Consider the following 23,517-nt stretch of genomic DNA (forward strand, 5'->3'; position numbering starts at 1 on the left):
CAATTTGCCATCTTGAAATTTGTGTATCACCCTTCTAAAACTGGCCCATTTAGGAATTTTATCTTCATTTTCACTGTTTAATATTATAGCTACTTCTTCCGTTCCCTAATTCATAGTGCCAGAAAAAAAAAATCATCTTGTAACTTAGTGATATTCTGAACCTATGGTTCATTTTTCCAGTACTTTTGCCATCACTCCTGAGATACTGATTGGTCTATAATTTGCTACTGGATGTCTTATAATGGATGTTAATTTAATGTGAAAAAGTGTAAGGTTATATATTTTGGGATACAAATATTACAAGCTATGTACTACACTGAGGAAACTGTAATCCAGAGATTTGGGGATAACAGTAGATAGAGAGTTGAAGTTTAGAAGGCATATTGCTAAAATAGCCAGGGTAGCTCACAGGATCATTTGGTTATTGAACAACGTACTAACAAGGAGAGATAAGGGTGTTATCATTCCTCTTTATAAAGCCTTGATATGACCACATCTGGATTACTTTGGGATGAGGAATAGTGGTAACCCAGGGGTGAGTAACCAAGATAATGGTCTGCAGATACTTTCTATGAAGATAGATTCAGAGTTTGCAGATTGCAAAAGTTAGTCGATAGGCAAAAAAGGGGAGATATGATAGAAATGTTTATATTACTTATAGGATTGATATAGGGAAAATGTTTCAGTACTTGGCTAAAGCAGACAGAACAAGAGGTCATCCCGTGGAAGTTGGATAAGGGTGTGGTTAGCAAGGGCATATAATATAGCAAGGTCTAGATTTTTCTCTTGGAGAATGGTGAATGAATGGAATAGTTGTCTGAGTCAGTTGCGAGTGTCTGTTAATGGTCGTTAATGTCTGTTAATGGTTGCAAGGAGAGGTATGATAGATATTGTGTTGATAATTTGGATCTCCTACGATAAGTATTAGGACTCAATGGAAATGCCTATGCATTAATAAAAATAATACATAGGTTTAGATATCAATGGTTAGCTGATATCTGCATGATAGGCATTACAGAGTTGTGGGGGGCAGCATCGAGGGGGAAAAAAGTAAAAAGTCATAAGTTGGGTTCCACATGGCTCAGTACTGGGACTTTTGCTTATTAACATTTATGTAAATTGTACTGTCACCGGATTGCTAGGAGGTTCAGATGTTTAAAGAAGATATGAAGGTTGGAAGGGTTATTAGTAACAATGCTGATGCAGTGGTCCTTCAGTAGGATTTGAATATATGATGGGGTACACAGATGTGTAAACAAATGGGGATATCAGTTTAAAGTTACTAAATGTCAGGTCTACAAATATATCCACCAAAGCGAGGCTACATATTCTGTTGGTGGAAATATAAAAGATGAAGCGAAGACAAAAAAGGTGTATTGCAAAGGTGGTGAGATAATTCACAGGATTGCTGCAATACTTAATACAGACTCTGACCAGTAGAGATAAAAGAGTAGGAATTCCATTGCCCTGATCAGGCTACATCTGAATTATTGTGCTCAGATCTAGTTAACAGATCTGATAATGATGAATTAATCTTGGAGTAGGTACAGAGGAAGATAACAAAAATGATATCAGGACTGTGCGATGTCAATTATGAAGATAGAGTGAGGGCATGCAAACCAGAGTTTGGTAGACAGAAGATGATGGGAGTGACATGATTGAGACAGTTGCACTGTTGAGAGGTATTTACATGATTGACACTAGCAAGATTTTTCATGCAAGTGGAACAAGATGAAAGAATAATGACAAGGATTCATCCCTGGAAGATGCAAAAGGAGGCAGTGAGAAATAGATTTTTATCTCAATAGGCTAGTAAACAGGTTTAAGGATTGGTAATTGTATTCAATGTAAATCTAACATTAATCATTCTCCCTGCTTCAAAGCAATGAACCAACTACTTCCAAATGAAAATGCATGCATGCACTGTGCACACACACAAACTCTCTCTCTCAAGCAACAACAGACACATGCACATAACTATTTTAAATGTTCAGAATCTTGACTGTTACCATACTTATTAACAATAATATTATCTGTGTATAAACAGTTGTTTTTATAATTACATATAAAGATAATTTTTTTATAGGTATGTTCATAAAAATATGTATATCAGTTATTTAAGTTAAGGGATATTGCATCCCATATTGTTTCAATAGCCGAATAAGAAACTCAAAGAGTTTCATGCAGAATATAGAAACTATATAAAGTTCGGGGAGTCCAAGTGTAAGCAAATACCTAGATAGTGCAACACCTAACCCATTTGGTAGTGCAACACTGAGGCAACTCATAGTAAGGGTGGAGCAAGCTCTGTTCACTATTCTTTGTATTTACCCATAATGTGAAACCCAGCTCCTGGGTTTCACATTATGGGTAATTTCTGCTAACCAACCCAGCTCCTAGGAGCTGTATTGCTGTTCTACATTATGAGAGAAGGTGACTACTTAGACTGGTTTCAACCTTTATTGAGAACTCATCAGTGAGTAGGTAGACCTAGTTAATACCAAGTTTGTGGCAAACAGAACTTACATACCCTACTATAAGAATTGCCAAGAAGGTGTCCTAATAAATTACTAATTATATGAAGAGCCAAAGGCTTCAATTCGGCGACGTGAAATTATTTAAGTTAAGGGATATTACATCCCATATTGTTTCATAGCCGAATAAGAAACTCAAAGAGTTTCATGCCGAATATAGAAACTATATAAAGTTCGGCGAGTCCAAGCATAAGCAAATACCTGGATAGTGCAACACCTAACCCATTTGGTAGTGCAACACTGAGGCAACTCATAGTAAGGGTGGAGCAAGCCCCATTCACTGTTTTTGGTATTTACCCATAATGTGAAACCCAGCTCCTAGGAGCTGTATTGCTGTTCTGCATTATGAGTGAGAGAGGGTCACTACCCAGACCGGTTTCAACCTTTATTGAGGTCTCATCAGTGAGAAGGTAGACCTAGTTAATACCAAGTTTGTAGCACTACCAAATGGGTTAGGTGTTGCACTATCCAGGTATTTGCTTACGTTTGGACTCGCCAAACTTTATATAGTTTCTATATTCGGCTATGAAACAATATGGGATGTAATATCCCTTAACTTAAATAATTTCATGTCGCCGAATTGAAGCCTTTGGCTCTTCATATAATTAGTAATTTATTAGGATACCTTCTTAGCAATTCTTATAGTAGGGTATGTAAGTTCTGTTTGCTACAAACTTGGTATTAACTAGGTCTACCTACTCACTGATGAGACCTCAATAAAGGTTGAAACCGGTCTGGGTAGTGACCTTCTCTCACTCATAATGCAGAACAGCAATACAGCTCCTAGGAGCTGGGTTTCACATTATGGGTAAATACCAAGAATAGTGAATGGGGCTTGCTCCACCCTTACTATGAGTTGCCTCAGTGTTGCAATATCCAGGTATTTGCTTACGCTTGGACTCGCCGAACTTTATATATAGTTGCTATATTCGGCATGGAACGCTTTGAGTTTCTTATTCGGCTATGAAACAATATGGGATGTAATATCCCTTAACTTAAATAAGTTCATGTCGCCGAATTGAAGCCTTTGGCTCTTCATATAATTAGTAATGTATATCAGTTATTCTGTTCTTCTGACTTTAGTCACAAACTATTTCTGATAGGTAAAACATATATAATTAGACTGTAAATGAGTTCAAGGTGAAGTATGATAGATACTGTGTGAATGTTGAATAGTTGTTCTTGACATGATGTTAGGGCCTTCCTCGATGAGTCTAAGGACTCCTTGGAGTTGCCCGTGCTACTACTACTAATAATAATAAGATGAAAGAAATGAATATCATGCTGAACCTGATGACATATTGAAAATTAACAGTTTATTTAAAACTTACCTGTATGGCAGGTGCATAAGCTAAAGCTTCAGTAAAGCATATCATGCACATATCATCAGCATCTTGTTTCAATCCAGCAGATTCTCCACTACAACCATGTAGACATGGAAGACAAGGATTTTCATTTCGAATTCCACCACACATATGACCACAAGAATGCAATTTTGTGCAGGCGTTACGTGCATGCTCCTACACAAAATAGCATAACAAAACGAAATTATCAAATTTGGAACAAGTAATATTATTTATAACCATGCATAAGGTAACATTTGCCAATCTATACAGTTTATCCTATATTAGCTTGAATGCTTACTGCATATTCATACTGATGGTAATCATACATAAATCATATAAGAATATTAGAAAAGTAGATTATGTAACAAATTAGCAAACATATTAACATCTAAAGTAACTATCTTATTTACTATAACATCTATGTCCTATTTCTAATAAAAGTAATAGTTAAACTCTTATTTCATATCCATAGTCAATTAAATGAAAAATATATGGAAATTTATCACAATTCTATAAAAAAAAATAGATGAAATAAATAAATGTTCACCTATATGACATATGATCAAAATAAAAGTTGCATAAATTTCAGTTCTACAGGCAATGGTTTCATGGGAAAAAAAAATTATTTTGTATATAATTTCATGCTATTAGCTATTTCTAAAACCTTTTTGATGTATAGGGACATAGTGCACAAAATTATATGTATTGTATCTTTATTTATAGATCAGGTCTCGTCTGTTACAGTCAAATAATTGGTTTAAAATTCATAAAAATGTTTGTTAATAATTAGGACATTACTCTCATCTTCATAGTCCACTATGTTTGTCAGTAAATGCTTCTAGTCAATTTTATCTCTCTTTCTGGGAGAATCCAGCTGCCTCTACTTATGATTGAAAAGTTTTTATGAATGTTTGATTTCTGAGCAAGATTCATACTAAGAGCTTTCCAATAGAAATGACACTGTCACTACTGAATGTCCTAAGGAAGATGCTAATTTTATTTACTATCAATTTTATATTCAGGAAAATAATTTTCCAGAATATCATATTGAGAATACGAAATCAGGACTATGAAATGCAGAAGGTAGGTGGAATGCTTATCATGAATTATCAAATGTAAAATGAATTTCAGAAATTGGTTTTTAACTGTATGTTGCCAAGGTATGACAGTGATAAAATCAGGTGGAGAGAAAAGATTGTGAATGATATGGTAGCAGAAATGTGTGAGGAGAAAGGAGTGCAGTTTGTTAATATGCAGAATGAGTTTGAAGGACAAATTGAACTGTATATAAGAGTGATGGACTGCATTTGAATGGTTTTGGTGCGAGTCATTTGAAGAGACTGCTGCTGGAAATGAGTGCAGAGAATGAATCTGATCAAGTAAGAAGCGATGTGAAAGAGCGGGAGAGTAAGAAAGGAGAAACTGAAGTGGTGGTTATGAACGAAGAAGTGGATAGTATGAGCACAGAGAATGAGAGAACAAGTGTGCAAGACAAACAGGGAAATGGGGAGGCTCAGGGTGAATAGGATAACACAGCATGAGAAAGGTTGATGTGCCAAAAGGATGCGAATGCATGTATAGACAAAAAAGGAAGGGGATAACCTGGGATCAAGGGAAAACAGTTGGATTTGAAGAAAGTTCTAAGATGAATAAGGAGAAAATGAAATGGCTCGAGTTAAGTATGGAGAAGTCAAATCTAATAAGCTGTATCAGTGAAACTTGCTATAGATCCAGGAATGAGCTGTTATGTTTGTATACAAAGCTAGAAGTGTAAGAAATAAGGCAAATGAAATGGTTGCATTAATTGAGACTGTTCACCCAAGAATTGATGGAATAAGTTAGACGTGATTGGATGGATGAGGATGATATCCTGACAGGAATAGAGATGGAAGGGAATAATGTGTTTTGTGAAGACAGAAAGGATAAAAAGGGAGGGGAGTGCTATTGATGATAGAGAAAGAGTTATGTCCATAGATGGTAGAGATGCAAGAGGGATATAGTGGCAGTGGTTTTGAGGCAGTATGATCAGATAGAGGTGAAAATGAAATACTTAGTCGGATGTTGTTACAGACCTGGTAATGTCGATGGTAGTGATCATGAAATGAATAATCAAATTAGCCAAGCAAATAAGAAAAGGGTGATTTTAATTATGGTAATATAGACTGGGATGATGAGATAGCAACTGGGAGTAAAGAAAATGAGTTTCTTGAGTTTTTAAGGAACAACTACTTCAAGCAATATGTCACAGAGGGCACATGAGGATTGAAGGTCCTGGATTTGATCATCTCATCGCATGATGTTATTATAAATAAGGTGTCGAATCACCCTCCAGTTGATGAGAGTGACCACAAAATGATTACTGGAGTGGTTGTCAGCAGTGTGAGGACCTCTGTGAGGAAAGGGTATATGTGAAACTACAAGGCTGGTGATTATGAGAAGCTCAGGAGACAGCTTGCAAGTGTAGCATGGAATGAGGAGTTGGCTGGATGCGAGATTAATGCAGCTTGGGTGATATTCAAGAACTGTCTAACAGAAGCAATGTCTAAATGCATTCCAAGGGCTGGAAGGTTAAATAAGGTAGGTATGAAATGGATGAATGAAGAGAATTAAGCACATGCGATACAGAGGAAAAAGGTATTATGGAGGCAGCATAAAAAGAAGTAGAGTGATAATAAATTCCATGAAGATTACAAAGAACAAGCAAGGAGGGAGACTTGGTTGGTAAGGGTAGCAAAAGTTAAGTATGAGCAGCAGCAGTTAGCTAATGAACACAAAAAGAATACTAGGGAATTCTTTTGATATGTAGCCAGCAAAAAAAAAAAAGAATGATCATGGAAGGATGACACTGATTGGAGAAAATGTATAAGAACAACTGCTGCAGAGGATATAGTTTAGATATTTAATGAGCAATTCATAAAGGTCCTTCATTCTTGTGAATGTGACATCATGGAGAGTTTGAGAGTAGTTGATGATGAGGCAGAGAGACAGACTGTAAGTGAGCAAGAGGTATATGGGGAATTGAGCAAACTTGATGTTAATAAGGCTGTGGGACTTTGCAATATAACACCACATATTTTGAATGAATGTGCCAGGGAGCTGGCATCTGCCATGACATATTTTTTTAATATGAGTCTTGCACTGGGTCAAGTTCCAAAGAGTGGAAGGAAGGCAAAATTGTGCTACTTCATAAGGGAAATGACAGAACTCAAGCATCAAATTATAGGTCTATATGTGTGTCAGTTGTTGTGGTCAAAGTGTTGGAGAGGCTAGTGAGAACCAGGATCCAGAATTGGGTTTAAAGCAGTCGTATTATCTTTGATGGACCACATGGATTTGTTAATGGAGGTCATGTTTTAGAATCTACTTATAAGGTATAAGGTATTATTATGGGCAAAGGAGATGGGTACGCAGTAGTATACTTAGATTTTGCAAAGGCTTTTGATAGATTACCGCATAATAAATTGATAGTCAAACTAGAGCATTGGATTTGAGATTGGCCTCTCTGATAGGTATCAGCAAGTTGTGCATGGGGGAGCAAAATCCTGGGCCATTGCTGTTTAATCTGTATGTTAATGATATTGGGAAAAATTTGGATGGGAATATTCAGTTGTTTGCAGATGATATTTGCAGACGTTGGGATAAACTACAAGGTGTAGAGCAGATGTTGTGGCCTTACAAGAAGACTTGAATAGATTGAGTGAATGGACACATGAGTGGGGATGCCAGTTCAATATTGCAAAATGTAAAGTTTTAAAATTTGGGAAACAAAGATGGAATGTACAATTTACACTTGGTGGGGATATATTGTTAAAGGTGGAGAAAATAAGAGATCTTGGGGTGATGGTGGATAAGGATCTAAAATTTAGAAGACACACTGCCAAAATTGTGAGAACACAACAAATTCTGGAATGATGCAGAGGACACTGACTTATAGAAGTAAGGAGATTCTTGTTCCATTGTATAAGGCTCTGATTAGGCCACACATGGACTACTGTGCACAGATTTGGTCACCTGGTTCTCAAAGGACAAAGGGATGTTGCAAAAGGTCAAGAGGCAACTGAATAAGGTAGTTTCTGATCTATGGAATATTGAATATGATGAAAGGCTGAGAAGATGCAGTTTACACTACTGGATAGGAGGAAGAGGGATGATATGATAGAGATGTGCAAGTTGGTAAGGGGTCATTATAGGATCAATGTTGAAGAGGTTTTTCATAAAATGGTGGAGATCAGAGGAGAACAAGAGGTCATCCCTGCAAGCTGTATAAGGAGGGGAGTGAACAAGGCAGTGAGAAGCAAGTTTTTTGCATGCAGAGTTGTAATTAATTGGAATGCCTTGTCTGAGAGCGTGGTGTCTGCAGAGAATCTGAATGTGTTTAAAGTGCGGTATGATGAGCTGTGTGAATGACAAAGGAACATCCTAGATAAGTCTTTGACTCCATGGGGTCTTAGGGTAATAATAATAATAAACATGAATCCCACCCACAAAAAGTTGTAAAACCTATCGTGTATTTATGATTGAGCCTTTAGGGTTAGTTATTAGAAAACCGTGCTCTGGAAACCAAACATGAAACTTTTTTCATGCCTCCATTAACCAGAGTGATTATTTTGCAGCAATTCCAGGTCAACAATGAAAATATTGCCAACCTAGTTGGCTGAATGGATAGCATATGCACTCTCCAATCAACAGACTGGCATGTTTGAATTCATGTGCAGATGTTTGTGAATTTCTTTAGTTGAAAGATGAATTACATTAAGTGATGTGAGACTACCCTGCTTATTAGAAGTCTATGTTATCTTGAAAAATTTAAATGTTTTGTGCCTGGAGAAGAATTCCTGAATTATGTAAAAAATAAAAATATAAATATAGCATTATTTTATGGCTATTTAGCCTATTTTTGTTTAGGAATACCCTTTTTTATAATGTCATTGGCTTTTTACTCAAATTTTAGGGCATTACTAATGTTTTATATGGAGAGAGAGAGAGATGAAGAATATGTACGAGGGAAAAAAAAAAAAATATATATATATATATATATATATAGGAAGAATAAAAACAGGACATACCTTTGTGGGATGTTGCTGGCTGTCTTCTTTTTTAGTGGCATCCTGGCGTATGGCAATATACATTCATTGTTGAAGGAAGGAAGTATAACGAATGGAAAGGGAGTTGGAAAAGTGGGGTTTGAGAGATGTGGGAGAATTATTGGTGAGACAAGAGGTATGCAAACTTTTTGAACTTTTTTGAAAAACCCAGTTTTTTTTTAATTTTTTAAAATTATTAAAGGTGGGCAGAGAATACAGTTGGCCCCCCGTATCCACGGGGTTTGGTCCCATCGTCTTCTGGGGATACCTGAAACCGCGGATAGTAGCGAACCCTATATATACTATGTTTTTTTCCTATACATAAATACCTATGACAAGGTTTAATTTATAAATTACACACAGTAAGAGATTAACAACAATAACTAATAATAAAACAGAACAATTATAACAACATAATATAATAAAGTTATCTGAATGTGAATGGAATCTTAGCAACCTCAGATGTGTGTAGCTTTCTCCACCTTTGTAACGAGTTGCCATGGTGTTGGACAATCTCTGCGATCAGCCAAACTGTCTATTACTAAAAGAAAGAGCCATACAGCTTCATTTCGCCGATGTTAAAGTACATAAGCAAAGTGGATATTAGATCCAACATTATTTCAAAGCCGAATATTTGTAGAGACTATGAAAGTTTCGTAAGTTGACCTTTCGTATGTTAATATCTTCAGACTGGGGTTGACCGCAGATATGGGAGTCCTACTGTACTTTGCAATGGGGGTGAATATAGAAATTTTTGGGGAAGGAGAAGGATATTATGGGATAAGATCAGGGATGGGAGTCGTGACCTAATTTTTATGTTATGGAGCTTCCAACTCTCGGAAATTATGTAGGGCCAGTGGACGTTTATTGAGTTTTTTTGTCACATTTTATGGCTATTGTTTGCGATATTCTAAGCACTGTTTCATTTTCCTGTATGTCTACTATTATGGCCTTGTTGATTTGTAAGATATATTTTGTTCAAGGGCATGTACAGCTATTTCTGTTTTTCAAGTATTTTGTATTCTGTTTTTCTTTTGGTCGTTGCATTTTTTAATGTTTAAATGTTCTGGAATTGGGATGATGCAGTCACAGACATGTTCTTGTAGTTTTGCCCACAAAGATCTGATAGCAGAACCTGTGTAGGTGACATCACCAGCTTTATTTTAGGTGACATCACCAACAATATTTTATGCTATATTTTAAATATTCGGTACTATCAACATAAAAAGCCTGAATGGCAAAGAAATGGAGCTAGCTGAGGAATTAGATCAGTACCAGATCGACATAATAAGGATGACTGAAACAAAAAAAGACAAAAACTGGTGAGATCTTTCTGAGCAATAAATACAAGATGTTATATTCAGGAAATGACAATCAAGGAAAAGAAGGAGTAGCCATAGTATTCAACACTAAATACGAGGCTAATCTTCTTGAATGGCAGGCAGTCTCAAGTAGAGTGATGTGGGCTAATATCAGAATGGGGAATAGGACAATGAAACTTATTTGTGCCTATGGTCCCACAGAAGGTTCTACTAAGGCAGAAGTGGAGGAATTTTTTGAGGCTTTAGAAAATGCAACTGACACAATGAAAAAGGAAAAGTTGGTCTTTGCTGGTGATCTAAGCAGCAGAGTAGGAAACGATTGTCAGACATACAAAAATATTTTGGGAAAATTTGGAGAAAAGAGCAAAGCTAATAATGGCAAATACCTGTTGGATTTCTGCTCAGGACATGACTGGTTATTACTAACACCATGTTCCAACATAAAAATGTGCACAAATTCACATGGAGAGAAGAAGCAAGGAATAAGAAAAGTCTCATTCACTATGTTATTGTAGATAATGATGTTTTCTCCCTAGTGCAGGACACCAGAGTGTACAGAGGATTTGAAACTGGAAGTGATCACTATTTAGTCTTGAACAGGATAAAATTGAATTTCATATTGAAAAGAATAACATGTAAGAAAGTTTTAAAGCGAATAAAAGTTGAGAAGTTCTCAGATGTGAACTGTAGACTAAAATACATACAGATTATTGAAGAAAAAATGAAAGAGTTTGAGAACAGGAACCAAACCTTGGAGATTCAGTGGCAAGCCTTGAAGAAACCCTTGATTGATTCAGCCAGAGAGGCATGTGGTGAGGTTGTCTGCAAGGATAGAAAAATCAGAACTCCATGGTGGACACAGGAAGTTAAAGAGGCAGTGAAGGAAAAGAAGAAACCATATCAAAAGTTCCTTGCAAATAAGTCAGCTTTTGCTCTTAGAGAATACAGAGACAAATGTAAGAAAGCGAAACACTGTGTAAAACTAGCTAAACAAAAGTCATGGGAGGACTTTGGCAAGAACATAGAAAATAAATATCAAGAAGGTTGTAAGATATTCTGGAGGTTGTTGAAGAAGCTTAGAAATGGAGGAAAGAGTGCTGTAAAAGGAGTTAGAGATGATAAAGGTGACATGAAAATGGGAGAAAAAGATATCCTTGAAGTATCGAGTACCTAATTACTTGGAAAAATTGCTAAATGAAACAAACAGTGATAGCACAGTGGTAAAAAACACTCAACAGGCATACAGTCAGGAATACATATCCATACTTGAAGTAGAAAAAGCCATCAAAGGCTTGAAATGTGGAAAGGCAGCAGGAGTAGATGATATTTGACCAGAAATGCTGAAGTATGGTGGTATAAAAGTCTTACAGTGGCTGCACTGCATAGTTCAGAAAGCCTGGACAGAGGGACAAATTCCCGATGATTGGAGTAGAGCTCTAATAGTACCCATATATAAAAAGGGAAATAAAACTGAATGTGAGAATTACAGAGGTATTTCCCTACTGAGTGTTCCTAGCAAGATCTATGCAAGTATACTTGAGAAACGGTTCAGAAGAATTGTGGAAGAAAAGCTTGGTGAAGAACAAGCTGGATTCAGGCCAAATAGAGGCCGTCAGGATCAGATCTTCACTTTACGACAAATAGTCGAGAAAGCATGGGAATATAACAAAGATCTGTATTTAAATTTTGTCGATTTGGAAAAGGCATATGACAAGGTGCCAAGAGAGAAGCAATTCAATACACTACAGTTATATGGTATCAATGGGGCATTATATCAAGCAATACTTAGTCTTTATTTGAGTTGTAAGTTAGCAGTTAGAATTGAAGTACCGGAAGATGGTTTGATGTTAAATCTGGTGTGAGGTGATAATGTACATAACAAGGATATACATTATCACCTCTGTTATTCATTATCTGTTATTCCTTTTAGCCTGCTAGAGGGCTAGATGGTCGGTTGTGTTTTCAGAGAGCTCCCGAAAGCTAAGTATAGTTTTGAGTGAAAATTAGAATATAGATTAAAATCATAACGTAATATTGTCTAATTTTGGTAGCTTGTTGTGTCTGTGTGATTTTGGTGTGAATTCCATTATTTAATTTAGTATTTAATGATACGTTTCATAGATTTGAATATGGCGGCAACGCGACGCAAGATAATGGCGTCCAAAAATACGATGCCATTGTTCAAAAACTATAATGTGAGAGAGTTTGTCTAATGTGATGTGTGTGTGGGATGTATGCATTCCCAAATGAGGCTAGAGTTTGGATTGAAAGTGATAGTGGTGGGAGAATGTGCAGAAAGTGTAAGCAAAGTGAGGAGTTGAAGTATGTGTCAGGTTGTGAGACAGTTATGGTTGAAGAAAGCCAGAATGTGAGTGAAAATAGTGGCTTGATAGGGAATTGCGATGTACAAGATAGCAATGAGAGCGGTGATCAAAGAAAGAGTGAAAGCAACTATACAGAGAGAGAAAATAGTTTGAATGATAAAAAAAATGAGGAATTATTTGTAGGAAGCGAGATCGCTAGGTTGCACGCAGTGATACAAAATGCGCAGCAGAAATTAGAGCACCTGCAAAACTCTTTCCAGAGGGATTCAGCTAATGTAAATAAACAGCGTAAGAGTGGGAGAGTTTCTGAAATGAAGGAAAGAGTGTTGTGTGGTGACTCGTTATTAAGAGCAGTGATAGATGGAAGTGTAACTAAATCGTACTTACCGGGTGTGAAATTTAAGGATGTAAGTGAGAGTATTAGAGTGCAAAAACAGAGGGTGAAAGAATTAATAGTTGTGGCAGGTACGAATGAATTGAAAGGTGATAAATTTTTTATGAGAGAGGACTTGAAAGTATTGTTAAAGGTAACGAAAGAAAAGAGTGACAGAGTTAGAATGGTGAGTGTGTTGCTGCGGTACGACAGAGAGGAGTTTAGAAGGAGGGCCATACTCGCAAATGACATTATGCAGACGGTGTGGTGTGGAATTCGTGGACGTGTGGAATGAGTTTGATGGGCAAAAGGACTTATACAAGATGGATGGCCTGCATTTGAATGGACGGTGTGTGGAGACTGGAAAAAGTGTTGCTGAATGAAATGAAAATGGATGTGCAGAACCAGGGAAACTAAAACTACCAAGGAGGGGGGGGGGAGTGGATATGCAGACATCAGTGAGACAGTTGAGTGTAAGAATGTATATAATGTACCCGAGCCAGCACTAAGGACAAAAAATGGGAATGGGACATTTAGAATAATGCATCAAGATAGGGGTGGGACAAAGGGATCACAGCATTTCATGTATACTAATGCCAGGAGTATTAGGAATAAGAAGGAAGAATTTTTGGCCTTGGTTGGCTCTTCCTGGCCACAGGTTATTGGCATTAGTGAAACATGGCTGACAGAAGATGATATAGTTAGTGGGATAGAATGTGAAGGTTAAGTGCGTTTAGGAGGGACAGAGAGAATAAAATGGGGAAGAGGTGTTATTGATGATAGCTGATGAACTGCAGCCAAGGAGAGTTGTATCACAGGATAGTGAAAGGAGCTCATTTGAGGCTATTTGGTGTGAGACTGAGACTGGTAGAATAAAATATACAGTTGGGTGCTGCTATAGACCAGGTGATGGAATAGATGGTGGATATAGTATGCATAAACAAATTGATGAAATGAGTGGAAGGAGGGTAATTATTATGGAGGATTTCAACTATGGTAACATTGATTGGAAGGAGAGGACACATGTGAGGAAGGAAATGGATTTTATTCAATTATTAAGGATAACTATCTGAGACAGCATGTAATTGAAAATACTAGGGGTGTGAGAGTGCTTGACTGAAACTAGCTATGCAAGCAAAAGAGAATCCCAAACAGTTCTTTCAATATGCTGCAAGCAAGAAAAAAACTGTACATGGCAAAATGATTTTAAGGAATGACGATAGTAAGGAGGTCACTGAATCAGTCGATATAGTGGAGTTACTGAGCGAGCACTTTGCAAAAGTATATCATCCAGGTGGTGACATTGAAAAAATGAAGGAACCATTAGTTTATACGGGAATTGTGATGAATGAAGTGGAGGTGAATAGTCTATTACAGAACCTTAATGTGAATACATCTGTGGGATTGGATGGTATACCGGCACGGGTCTTGCATGAAGCGGCTAAGGAATTATCAGTGCCCTTGACCATGTTGTTTAATCTGAGTCTCGGATCTGGTTTAGTTCCGAAGGTGTGGAAAGAGGGGAAAATAGTTTCACTGCATAAAGGAGGATCCAAGACTACGGTTTCAAATTACTGACCGATCAGCATATCAGGAGTCATTGTTAAGGTCTTGGAGAAAGTAGTCAAGGGAAAAATACAGGAATGGATTGATGAAAATGATTGCTGATACTGTACAGGGGACAGCATGGCTTTGTGAAGGGTAGATCATGGCTCAGTAACTTGCTCAAGTTTTATAACAAGCTGAGGCTGAACTGGATAAGGGTAATGGGTTTACAGTGATACTGCTGGACCTGGCAAAGGTGTTTGACAGGATACCACATGGAATTCTAATCCGTAAACTACAACATATGGGAATGGATATAGGGTTGGTGAGATGGATAGGTGGGTGGTTGATGGAGAGATATCAAAGAGTAGTTTATTCAGGAGTAGAGTCCAAAAGACGGCCTGTGACTAGTGGTGTGCCACAGGGTTCTGTTCTTGGACCACTGCTGTTTAATCTGTTCGTTAACGATATAGGGAAGGATCTAAGTGGAACAGTTCATTTGTTTGCTGATGATGCAAAGTTGTGTAGTGCGATAGTGAATGCAGAAGATGTCAAAATCTTGCAGGATGACTTGGATAGTTTGGAGTTCTGGCCTAAGGAAAATGGATGTCAATTTAATGTGACAAAATGTAAGGTTATGCATTTTGGGGTGAAAAGATTAGCAGCAGTATACCACATTGGTGGAACTGTACTCCAGGAGATTGATGAGGCCAGAGACTTGGAAGTGTTGGTGGATAGGAAGATGAAGTTTAGGGGGCACATTGCAAAAGTGGCTAAATGAGCTCATCAACTCACTTGGTTGTTAAAAAATACCTTGACGAGCAGAGACAAGCAAGTTATTGTACCTCTGTACCGAGCCTTGATAAGACCTCATCTCAACTACTGTGCCCAGATTTGGTCACCTCAGTTCCTTCTTGATGGGGAGGAGGTGGAGAGGATCCAGAGGCGAGTGACTAAGATGATAGCAGGTCTATGGAATGAACCATACGAGAACAGGTTGAAGATTTGTGGGTTGCAGAAACTAGTTGATAGGCGGAAAAGGGGAGATATGATTGAGACATTCAAATTGCTAAAGGGATTCTATAGGATTAATTCAGAAGATATTTTTGATATCAGGACTGGTGGTGGGAGAACCAGGGGACACCTATGGAAGCTGGGCAAGAGTGTGGTTAGCAGGGGTGTTAGAGCTGGGTTCTTTACTTTTAGAGTGGTGAATGAGTGGAATAAGCTGCCAGAGTCTGTTGTGGGTGCTATGACGGTGAGCAAGTTCAAGGCAAGGTATGATAGATACTGTGAGAATGTTGTATAGTTGTGTGGACATGATGTTTAGGGCCTCCCTCGATGAGTCTAAGGACTCCCTGGAGCGGCCTGAAATAATAATAATAATAATAATCTATATGGATCACATTATGAAGGAAAGTGGTATTAAACATGATATCAGAATTGGAGATGTTAATGTCAGCTCTTTGCTTTATGCGGACGATGTTATACTTCTAAATAAATCCGCTACAAGTTTGCAAGATTCTCTGACTAAATTGAATAACTGTTGCAATAGATATGTATGAAGGTCAGCATTAAAAAGACAGAGACAATGAAAATAGGTAGAATTGTTGAAAATGTCAACTGTGTTGTGAACAGGGAACCTGTGGAACAAGTAAAACATTTCAGCTAGTTAGGCATTTATTTTTAGTGAAGATGGTAAATTAAATATGGAAATAGACAACAGAATCAAGAAAACAAGTATGGTAGGAAGTCAATTGAATAAATTCATATGGAATAAGAGAGAAATTAGTCGGAACACCAATATTAGCTGTATACAAGACAGTGTTCAAACCAGTTTTAACTTATGGATCTGAGAGCTTGGTCAGAAGTAAAACACTTGACCAAAGACTAGAGGCGAGTCTTTGGTCAAGTGAATATGAAAGTCCTTCCTCAGGACTCTCATATCCCACAGATATGAGAGTCCTGAGGAAGATTATAGGCATGAACAGATGGCATCAATGGCAATATCATATTAAAAACGAGGATATTAGGAAAGAACTTGACATTGCCAGCATTCAGGAATGCGTTAGCAGAGCTATGGTCACTTAAACAGAATGGGCGAAGAAAGATTAGCAAAACAAGTGTTCTCTGCCAGGTTGGCAGCAAAATGAGCCAGAGGAAGACCAAGATATAGGTGGATTGATACTGTATTGATACTGCCTTAGACGATAGAAATATAAGATCTGATAATGTTGGAGTCTTGACAAGTAACAGACTAATTTGGAGTAAAATTGTAGATAGGAAGTTAGTAATGATGTAAATTTTTCATGTAGTACTATCGTATCCTGTACACCCCTTGAGGGTACATGTCAGAATTTGATGATGATGATATTTTAAATACAGCATAAAATAATAAAAAAACTATAGCCCCTCCCCACCAGTGCTATAGATTTCTAACTCTCGTGAGTGGGAGTCACATGACCAGAGGAAAAAAAAAATCAAATCAGGTAAGGAAGTAATTGCAAATAAACAGGTGTGTTCTGTAATAGTATTTACATATAGTAATATAATTCATTATTGCAACTACTAGACCTACAGACATTTTTGACATATGTACTGTAGATATACAACACTGTTTTACCTAATTTTTACAACTTGTGAAATGTGATTTTAATTCTACTAAAAATTCTGATTTTAGATGGAAAAAAAAAAAGTGCAAAACAATATTATGCCTACAGTACAAATGTCAAAAATGTCTCTGCATTGAAGTGTTATGATGGTGAATCATAAATTATAGTAGAGTTCCCAAATATCACATTTCATTAAATTCTATCTACCTAGTTTACTGTTACTGCATCTCATTATTACAAAATGTTTGGTGAATTATGCCTGCAAATGGAATGAATAAAATGAATACTGAAAAAAATTCCTTTCAACAAATTTCAAAGGAATCCCAAATACCAAATTTCACTAAAATCCATTCAAGAACTAGAAATGGCATGCATATAGGCAGACAGACAAATGAAGCAAAATCATTCTAATGGATGAATATGCATTTGATCGATGACAAAAGACTATTTCTAGAATCTGTCTTAGCCTCAAGAAACTACCCAAACTTCAACAAATTTGGTTGCATGAAACATCCCAAAATTTGAGCACTCATCCTCCAAACTTTAGCCCAAGCCAAGAACATCCATTTTAGCCCATGACATGGCACTATTCAGAACTTTAGGTGCACCATTGGTTACCGTTTTGCCTTCTTTGACCAAGTATATTGCTTGCATGCACATATATTGTATTGTGTTTTCTGATGTTAACAATTTGACTTTGCCAAAATGTTGGAAATTTTAATTAAATTTATTGAAATTAATATTAAGCCTAAGTTGTAATTTCCTTAAAAAATACAGTTATGAATAGCCATCAGACTTAATATAACATCATTTATATGTTATGCAGTCATATATAAATAGTACTGCATAAAGAAAAGAGCTGAGCTGAATATCTCCAAGTTTAAAAACAGTTTAATGCCACTTTCCTTCATAATATGTTCCATATAGATGAATGAAAGGGAACATAGTATGCACTCGTTTTTTTTTCTGATTTTACAAACCATGTTCTGCACCTTCGATTCTAACTGCAGAATATAGACCATGCATTGCTCAATATAATGTCCCTCCCATTCATATCATATAAATGTAGTGTTTTGATCAATTTTCTCTTGGCACTTTATCACATGCCTTTTTCAGATCAACAAAACTTAAATACAAATTCTTATTACACTCTCATGATTTTTCAACTCTCAAAAGTGAAAATTTGATCCTGATAAACCTTATTTAGCATTAACACAGCTTGTTCTTTTCCAAGTTTCTGTCCCACAGGTAGGTTTGCATAAATCTCACCTGGAATTCTCAGTGGTGAAATTTACTGAGATTTCTCATATTGTTTTATTTTCCTTTTCTAGCGGTATTATGAGAGCTCTACTCCAATCATATGGAATGCAACCATCTGCATTTTGCAGTGCAGCCACTGTATAACTTTTATATCTCCATATTTGAGCATTTCTGGTGAACCTCCCCTCCCCGATTTACATATTTGGACCAATAATGAAGTACCATGTGATATCAATGTTGCATGCAGCTACTACAAAATGGGCACATCAATCCTCTGTACATAATCGATAAACATTTGCCAGTAATGGGGAAACATGATGATGTAAGCCAATTTGACTGCAGGCAGATAGCTGGGGCCCAGAGGGCAAGTGCCAGTATTGTGGAAACAGTCACACTTGGTTGCTCCTGTATCAAGGATGTACAGGACTGTATTAACCATGAACCATAAACCATCCAGCAGAAGGGCTCACATTGGTCAGCCATGCATGGCTGATCCTAGAGATGAGTACCAGGTGTTACGACTGGTATCTCAGCAATGAAGTGCAACAGTCACACAGCTCACCCACCAGTACAAGAGCAGAGCAGTTCGACCCATTTCCACATGCACCATGTGCCATACCTTGCTTTGCCTGGGGTTCCAACCCCAGGAAAAGCAAGATAACCAAAGCTGGAAACCAACAAAGGTACCCATGATGACAGCCAGGCATCACAAACAATGCCTTGCATGGGCCAAGGAACATTAGCAATGGACCGTCAGTGATGAGTCCCATTTCTTGCTACACCATGTGGATGACCAGGTTAAATTTGGAATAAACAACATGAGGCCCTATCCCCCTGGTTGCAGAGTTTGGATTCAACAGGCCAGTGGAGGCAGAGTTATGGTTTGGAGAGCTTTTTCTTAGCACATACCCTAGATCCGTTGGTTATCATCCCACAAACACTGAATGGTGAATGCTGCAGGGACTTGTTAGTCAACCATCTCCATGATGAGCATGATGTTAATAACGAAGTTATGTCTGAGGAAAAAAATCTAGTCATATTTTACTATTATTATTAATAGCTTTCTCCTTTTCTCCAAATTTTTGTAAGACATTGCCATTAATCTGTGATCAAGGTGTATGTGTGTAAGTCTCCTAGAAGTTCCTTCTTTCATTGTGTGTGTGTGTGTGTGTGTGTGTGTGTGTGTGTGTGCGCGTGTTATTAACAAAGTAATCCTGATGTTCAGCTTTGCAACATATACGTACTATTATTACATCTTGAATGCAACCAGAAATATATAGTGTATACTTATCATGTCTTTCATTTTGAAATTTCCTCCCTACAATTGCTTGAAACTTCTCCCTCTTTAGATCATACACACACACACACACACACACACACAATGAATAAACTTCTCCCTCTTTAGATCATACAAGATACTACCCAAAAGTTTGTGGAATTTTATCCTAAAAAAAAAAAAATTTACTTACCCTAATCCCTAGTTTCCATCGTCTCCTTTAAAGTAGTTCCCTTGGACACATATACAATGATTCCAGCAGTTTTTTCATGATTCCATTCATCCCTAGAAGTCCTCAAGTGTGACGTGTGTTGCATACCTCCTGTGATTCTGCATAGATCTCCTCAAATTTGTCAAAACATCACCCTTTCAGCTGAAATTTCATCTTGGAGAAGAGGAAAAAGTTGCAAGGAGTGAGGTCAAGCAAATGGGGGATTTGAGGAATGACTGTCATGTTTTTGAGAAGCCAAGAAGTGTTAAACAATGAGCGATGTTGTTTGATACAAATGATGTGTGGGTGGCATTTTGCAGCAATGCTTCTCATGTCAAAACATCTGACAAAACGCACTGAACAGCCCTGTATAGAAGTCTTGCGATCTCACAAACATCAAGGATAGTTCACCTACAATCTGCAAGGATAGCCTCATGCCTTTTGCAATGTTTTCTGGTGTCATGCCTATTGACGGCTGTCCAGGATACTCACTATCATTGACAGATGTTTGTGATCCTTGAATGGTTGTAACATAAAAAAAGTTTTAGTTTGGCTCATAGCATTAATGCTTCCTTAAGCATTTGGCAGGTTTCTACAGCAGTTTTTGAGTTTGAAGTAAAATTTAATGCAGATTCTTTGCTTCTTAAAATTGACCATTTCAGCTGGAGAAAAAAATTGCCAAACCACTAAAACACAATGTTACAAAAACACACACGTAACCCAAGAATGCAGCCTCTCAGCTTGCTGGCTGTACAACTGGTTCACATGCACAATTCAAATTCCCTGAACTTTTGGTTAGTACTTCATATATCTTATATCATATATCAGTTCCAATTTCATTTAACTATAAAAATAATAATATGCAAGATATGCAAATACATTATTAGTGAAAAGAGCAAATAAAACAACTCACTTGGCACTCTTGTTCACTACAGACACTACCTATAACAGGAAAGCCAATACTTCCTGGGGATCCACAAAACCTACAAGCACCTGATGAAGTACTACTTTTTCCTGAAAGGAACAATACATAACTTCAAAAATACATATAGATGTATGTGTGTATGTGTGTGTGTGTCACATGAAAAGGTCCCAATGATCATGGGTCTGGAAACCTTACACTTCTGAGATAGTCCTATATAACTGAAGCATGCTTGACCATATGTAAAGTATATAGATGCAACTCAATGAATCACACAATTGTAATTAACCAAAATCTCATGCAAGATGTACCTAGACTTGCATTCAGTCTAATAAGTTTGCCCTAAGATGGCAGTTATTTGTTTCAGTTCTAAATCATATGTTAGTGTTAGAGAGAGGGTTCACATTTACTAAACTGAATGATATGCACTTTTATTATGGGGGTACCAAAGGAAATATGCATTAAGCATGTTAGAATTGCATTCGGCCTAATAAGTTTGCCCTAATCAAGTGGCAGCTGTTATTTGTTTCGGTGATTCTAAATCACGTCAATGTTAGAGAGCGAGTTCACCTTTGCTGAACTGGATGATGAACTGCACCTTTATTATAGGGGTACCAACAGAAATGCACATTAAGCATGTTGGCTTTATCAAGAGGCTTCCCTGGTCATCAGTTTCCGTGCACTCAAATATTCACTTGTCTTCATCACCACCTTCATAAGCATGGCATAATTTCTGCACTGCAAAAATGAGGGAGGGAGGGGGGGACCATGAGCGTATGGAAACCAAGAAAAGCATACTATGTCTAGTGGCATAGTATGCTTTATCTAGTGGCATACTATGTCTAGTGGCACAGAATCCACATACTAGCACTCAAAGGTCATGCTGCACCAGGATACAGGTTACAGCAGTACATCTGGTAAACGGTTAGTAGAACAATCGCAAGCATCGATGCCCTTGATGGGATTTGAACTTGCAGCTTCTTGGCTGGAGAGCAGATACACTAACCACTAGGCCAACCAGGCTGGCCATACAAAGGACTGTGTAAAACTCTATATAACTGTGTTTCCCAAGCAGTTATATAGAGAATCCTGAATGAAAACTGGCTTTACTCATACTATTTCCACCAAGTTCAAACAATCATCATCATCATTGATTGATATTTTGTCAGTGGTTTCTACAACAGTGTACATGGGACCAATGATTAATCTCAATGTGGCTTTTATAGATGAAGCAATGTTCACTTGGGATATTTTTGAATGTTGTGACAATTTTTCTTTTCTTTTCTTTTTTTTTTTTTATGTTAGACCAATACACAAGAGATTGGCTGGTCAACCTATAGTACTTTAGTACCGCATATGTGTAGTGGGATGGGAAAGGAGAAACTTGTTGACATTCGATTTAAAAGCCTGTATATTGTATTCCTTGGGAAATACATCAGGAGGAAGACTGTTCCACATTACAGCAGTAGCAGGGATGAAGGAGGAGGAAAAGAAACTTGTTCTGTGGTTTCAAGGTGTACTGTGAAAGGATGTTGGGTGGCAGCTGTACGTGTTCCAATGGGCTTAGTACAGAGTAGGGGAATAATTAATGCTGAACATTTTCCATGGAAATATTTATAGAATATACAAATTGCAGAGACTAAACGTCTATGTGAAAGTGAGGGGAGTAAGTTGGTAAGAGATGGACCATTTATCAGTCTAATTGCTCTCCTCTGTATTGAGTCAAGCATTTTGAGGGAGCTTTTAGGAGCTCCACTCCAAATGTGAGAACAGTATTCGATAGCTGGGTGGATTTGTGAGTTGTATAAGGTTAACAGCTGTTTTGAGGTGAAGTAACATCTTGAGTGAAAGAGAAAGCCTAGTTTTTTGGAAGCTGAGGATGCAATGGTTGTGATGTACTTATGCCAGGAGAGGCCTGATGTCAAGATTCCAAATTCCTTCCCTTTAATTCCAAGGAGAGAAATTTCATCTTGTCTGGGAATTTGAGTGTTATCAAAAATAATACTTAGGGAAAATGGTTCTTTTTTTGTGGGAAATAAGACAGAACTGGGTTTTACTAGTGTTGAAGTTGACAAGGTTATCTGAACCCCATTGGAGAATGGCATGGAGGTCCGAATTAAGGGAAGTTGTGGTTGATGTTCAGTGGGTTGAAGTGAGTTGTGTAGGGTAAGGTTTATCAAATGAAAGGGAGGAGTGCAATGTGCTATCATCTGCAAAACTGTGTATTGAGATAATTACCACAACAATCAACAAAATTCAAGCTTGGTTGGCCGAGTGGTTAGCATATCTGCTCTCCAGCCAAGATCATGGATGTTTAGGATTGTCCTTCCAACTCTCTGTGGAAAGGGCATCTGTGACCCTACCATATCCTCTAGTAGCTGCAGTTGGTCCCTTGCCAAGAGGTTGTAAAACTAGGCAAGAAACCAATGGACAAGTAGTCCAGCAACACCCACATCAGTGTACTAGTTGGGGGGGGGGGAGAGCCCATCCATACACCAGCTAAGACAGTGGTTCCCAAACTTTCCGATTCTCAGTGCCCTTGCTGAATCCAGGTTTTCCCAGGCACCCATGTCAAATTCTAACAAGTACACTTTGCGAAATAGCAAATAATTTTTTTAATTAAAGGGTTAAGTAAAAATAAATAAAACACACATTTGAGATTACAAAAAAAAGTAATTGAACAAATTCAACTAATTATCATTAGTGGG

General features: G+C 37.5%; 1 protein-coding gene across 1 annotated transcript in view; it reads right to left on the reverse strand.

Annotated features, from left to right (window-relative positions):
- The window catches only part of hiw (MYC binding protein highwire), a 1,014,282-nt gene that overhangs the window by 67,034 nt on the left and 923,731 nt on the right, over nt 1–23,517 (reverse strand). Inside the window, exons 73-74 of the mRNA XM_090402616.1 lie at nt 20,801–20,901; nt 3,866–4,054 (exon numbers count right to left, since the gene is read on the reverse strand). Coding sequence (XP_090258742.1) covers nt 3,866–4,054; nt 20,801–20,901 — 290 coding nt within the window. The remainder of the gene's footprint in view (nt 1–3,865; nt 4,055–20,800; nt 20,902–23,517) is intronic.

Source organism: Typopeltis vanoorti, chromosome 13 (assembly GCF_054136105.1).
Source record: "Typopeltis vanoorti isolate ZY-2024b chromosome 13, IOZ_Tvanoo_1.0, whole genome shotgun sequence".
Classification (NCBI taxonomy): Eukaryota; Metazoa; Arthropoda; class Arachnida; order Uropygi; family Thelyphonidae; genus Typopeltis; species Typopeltis vanoorti.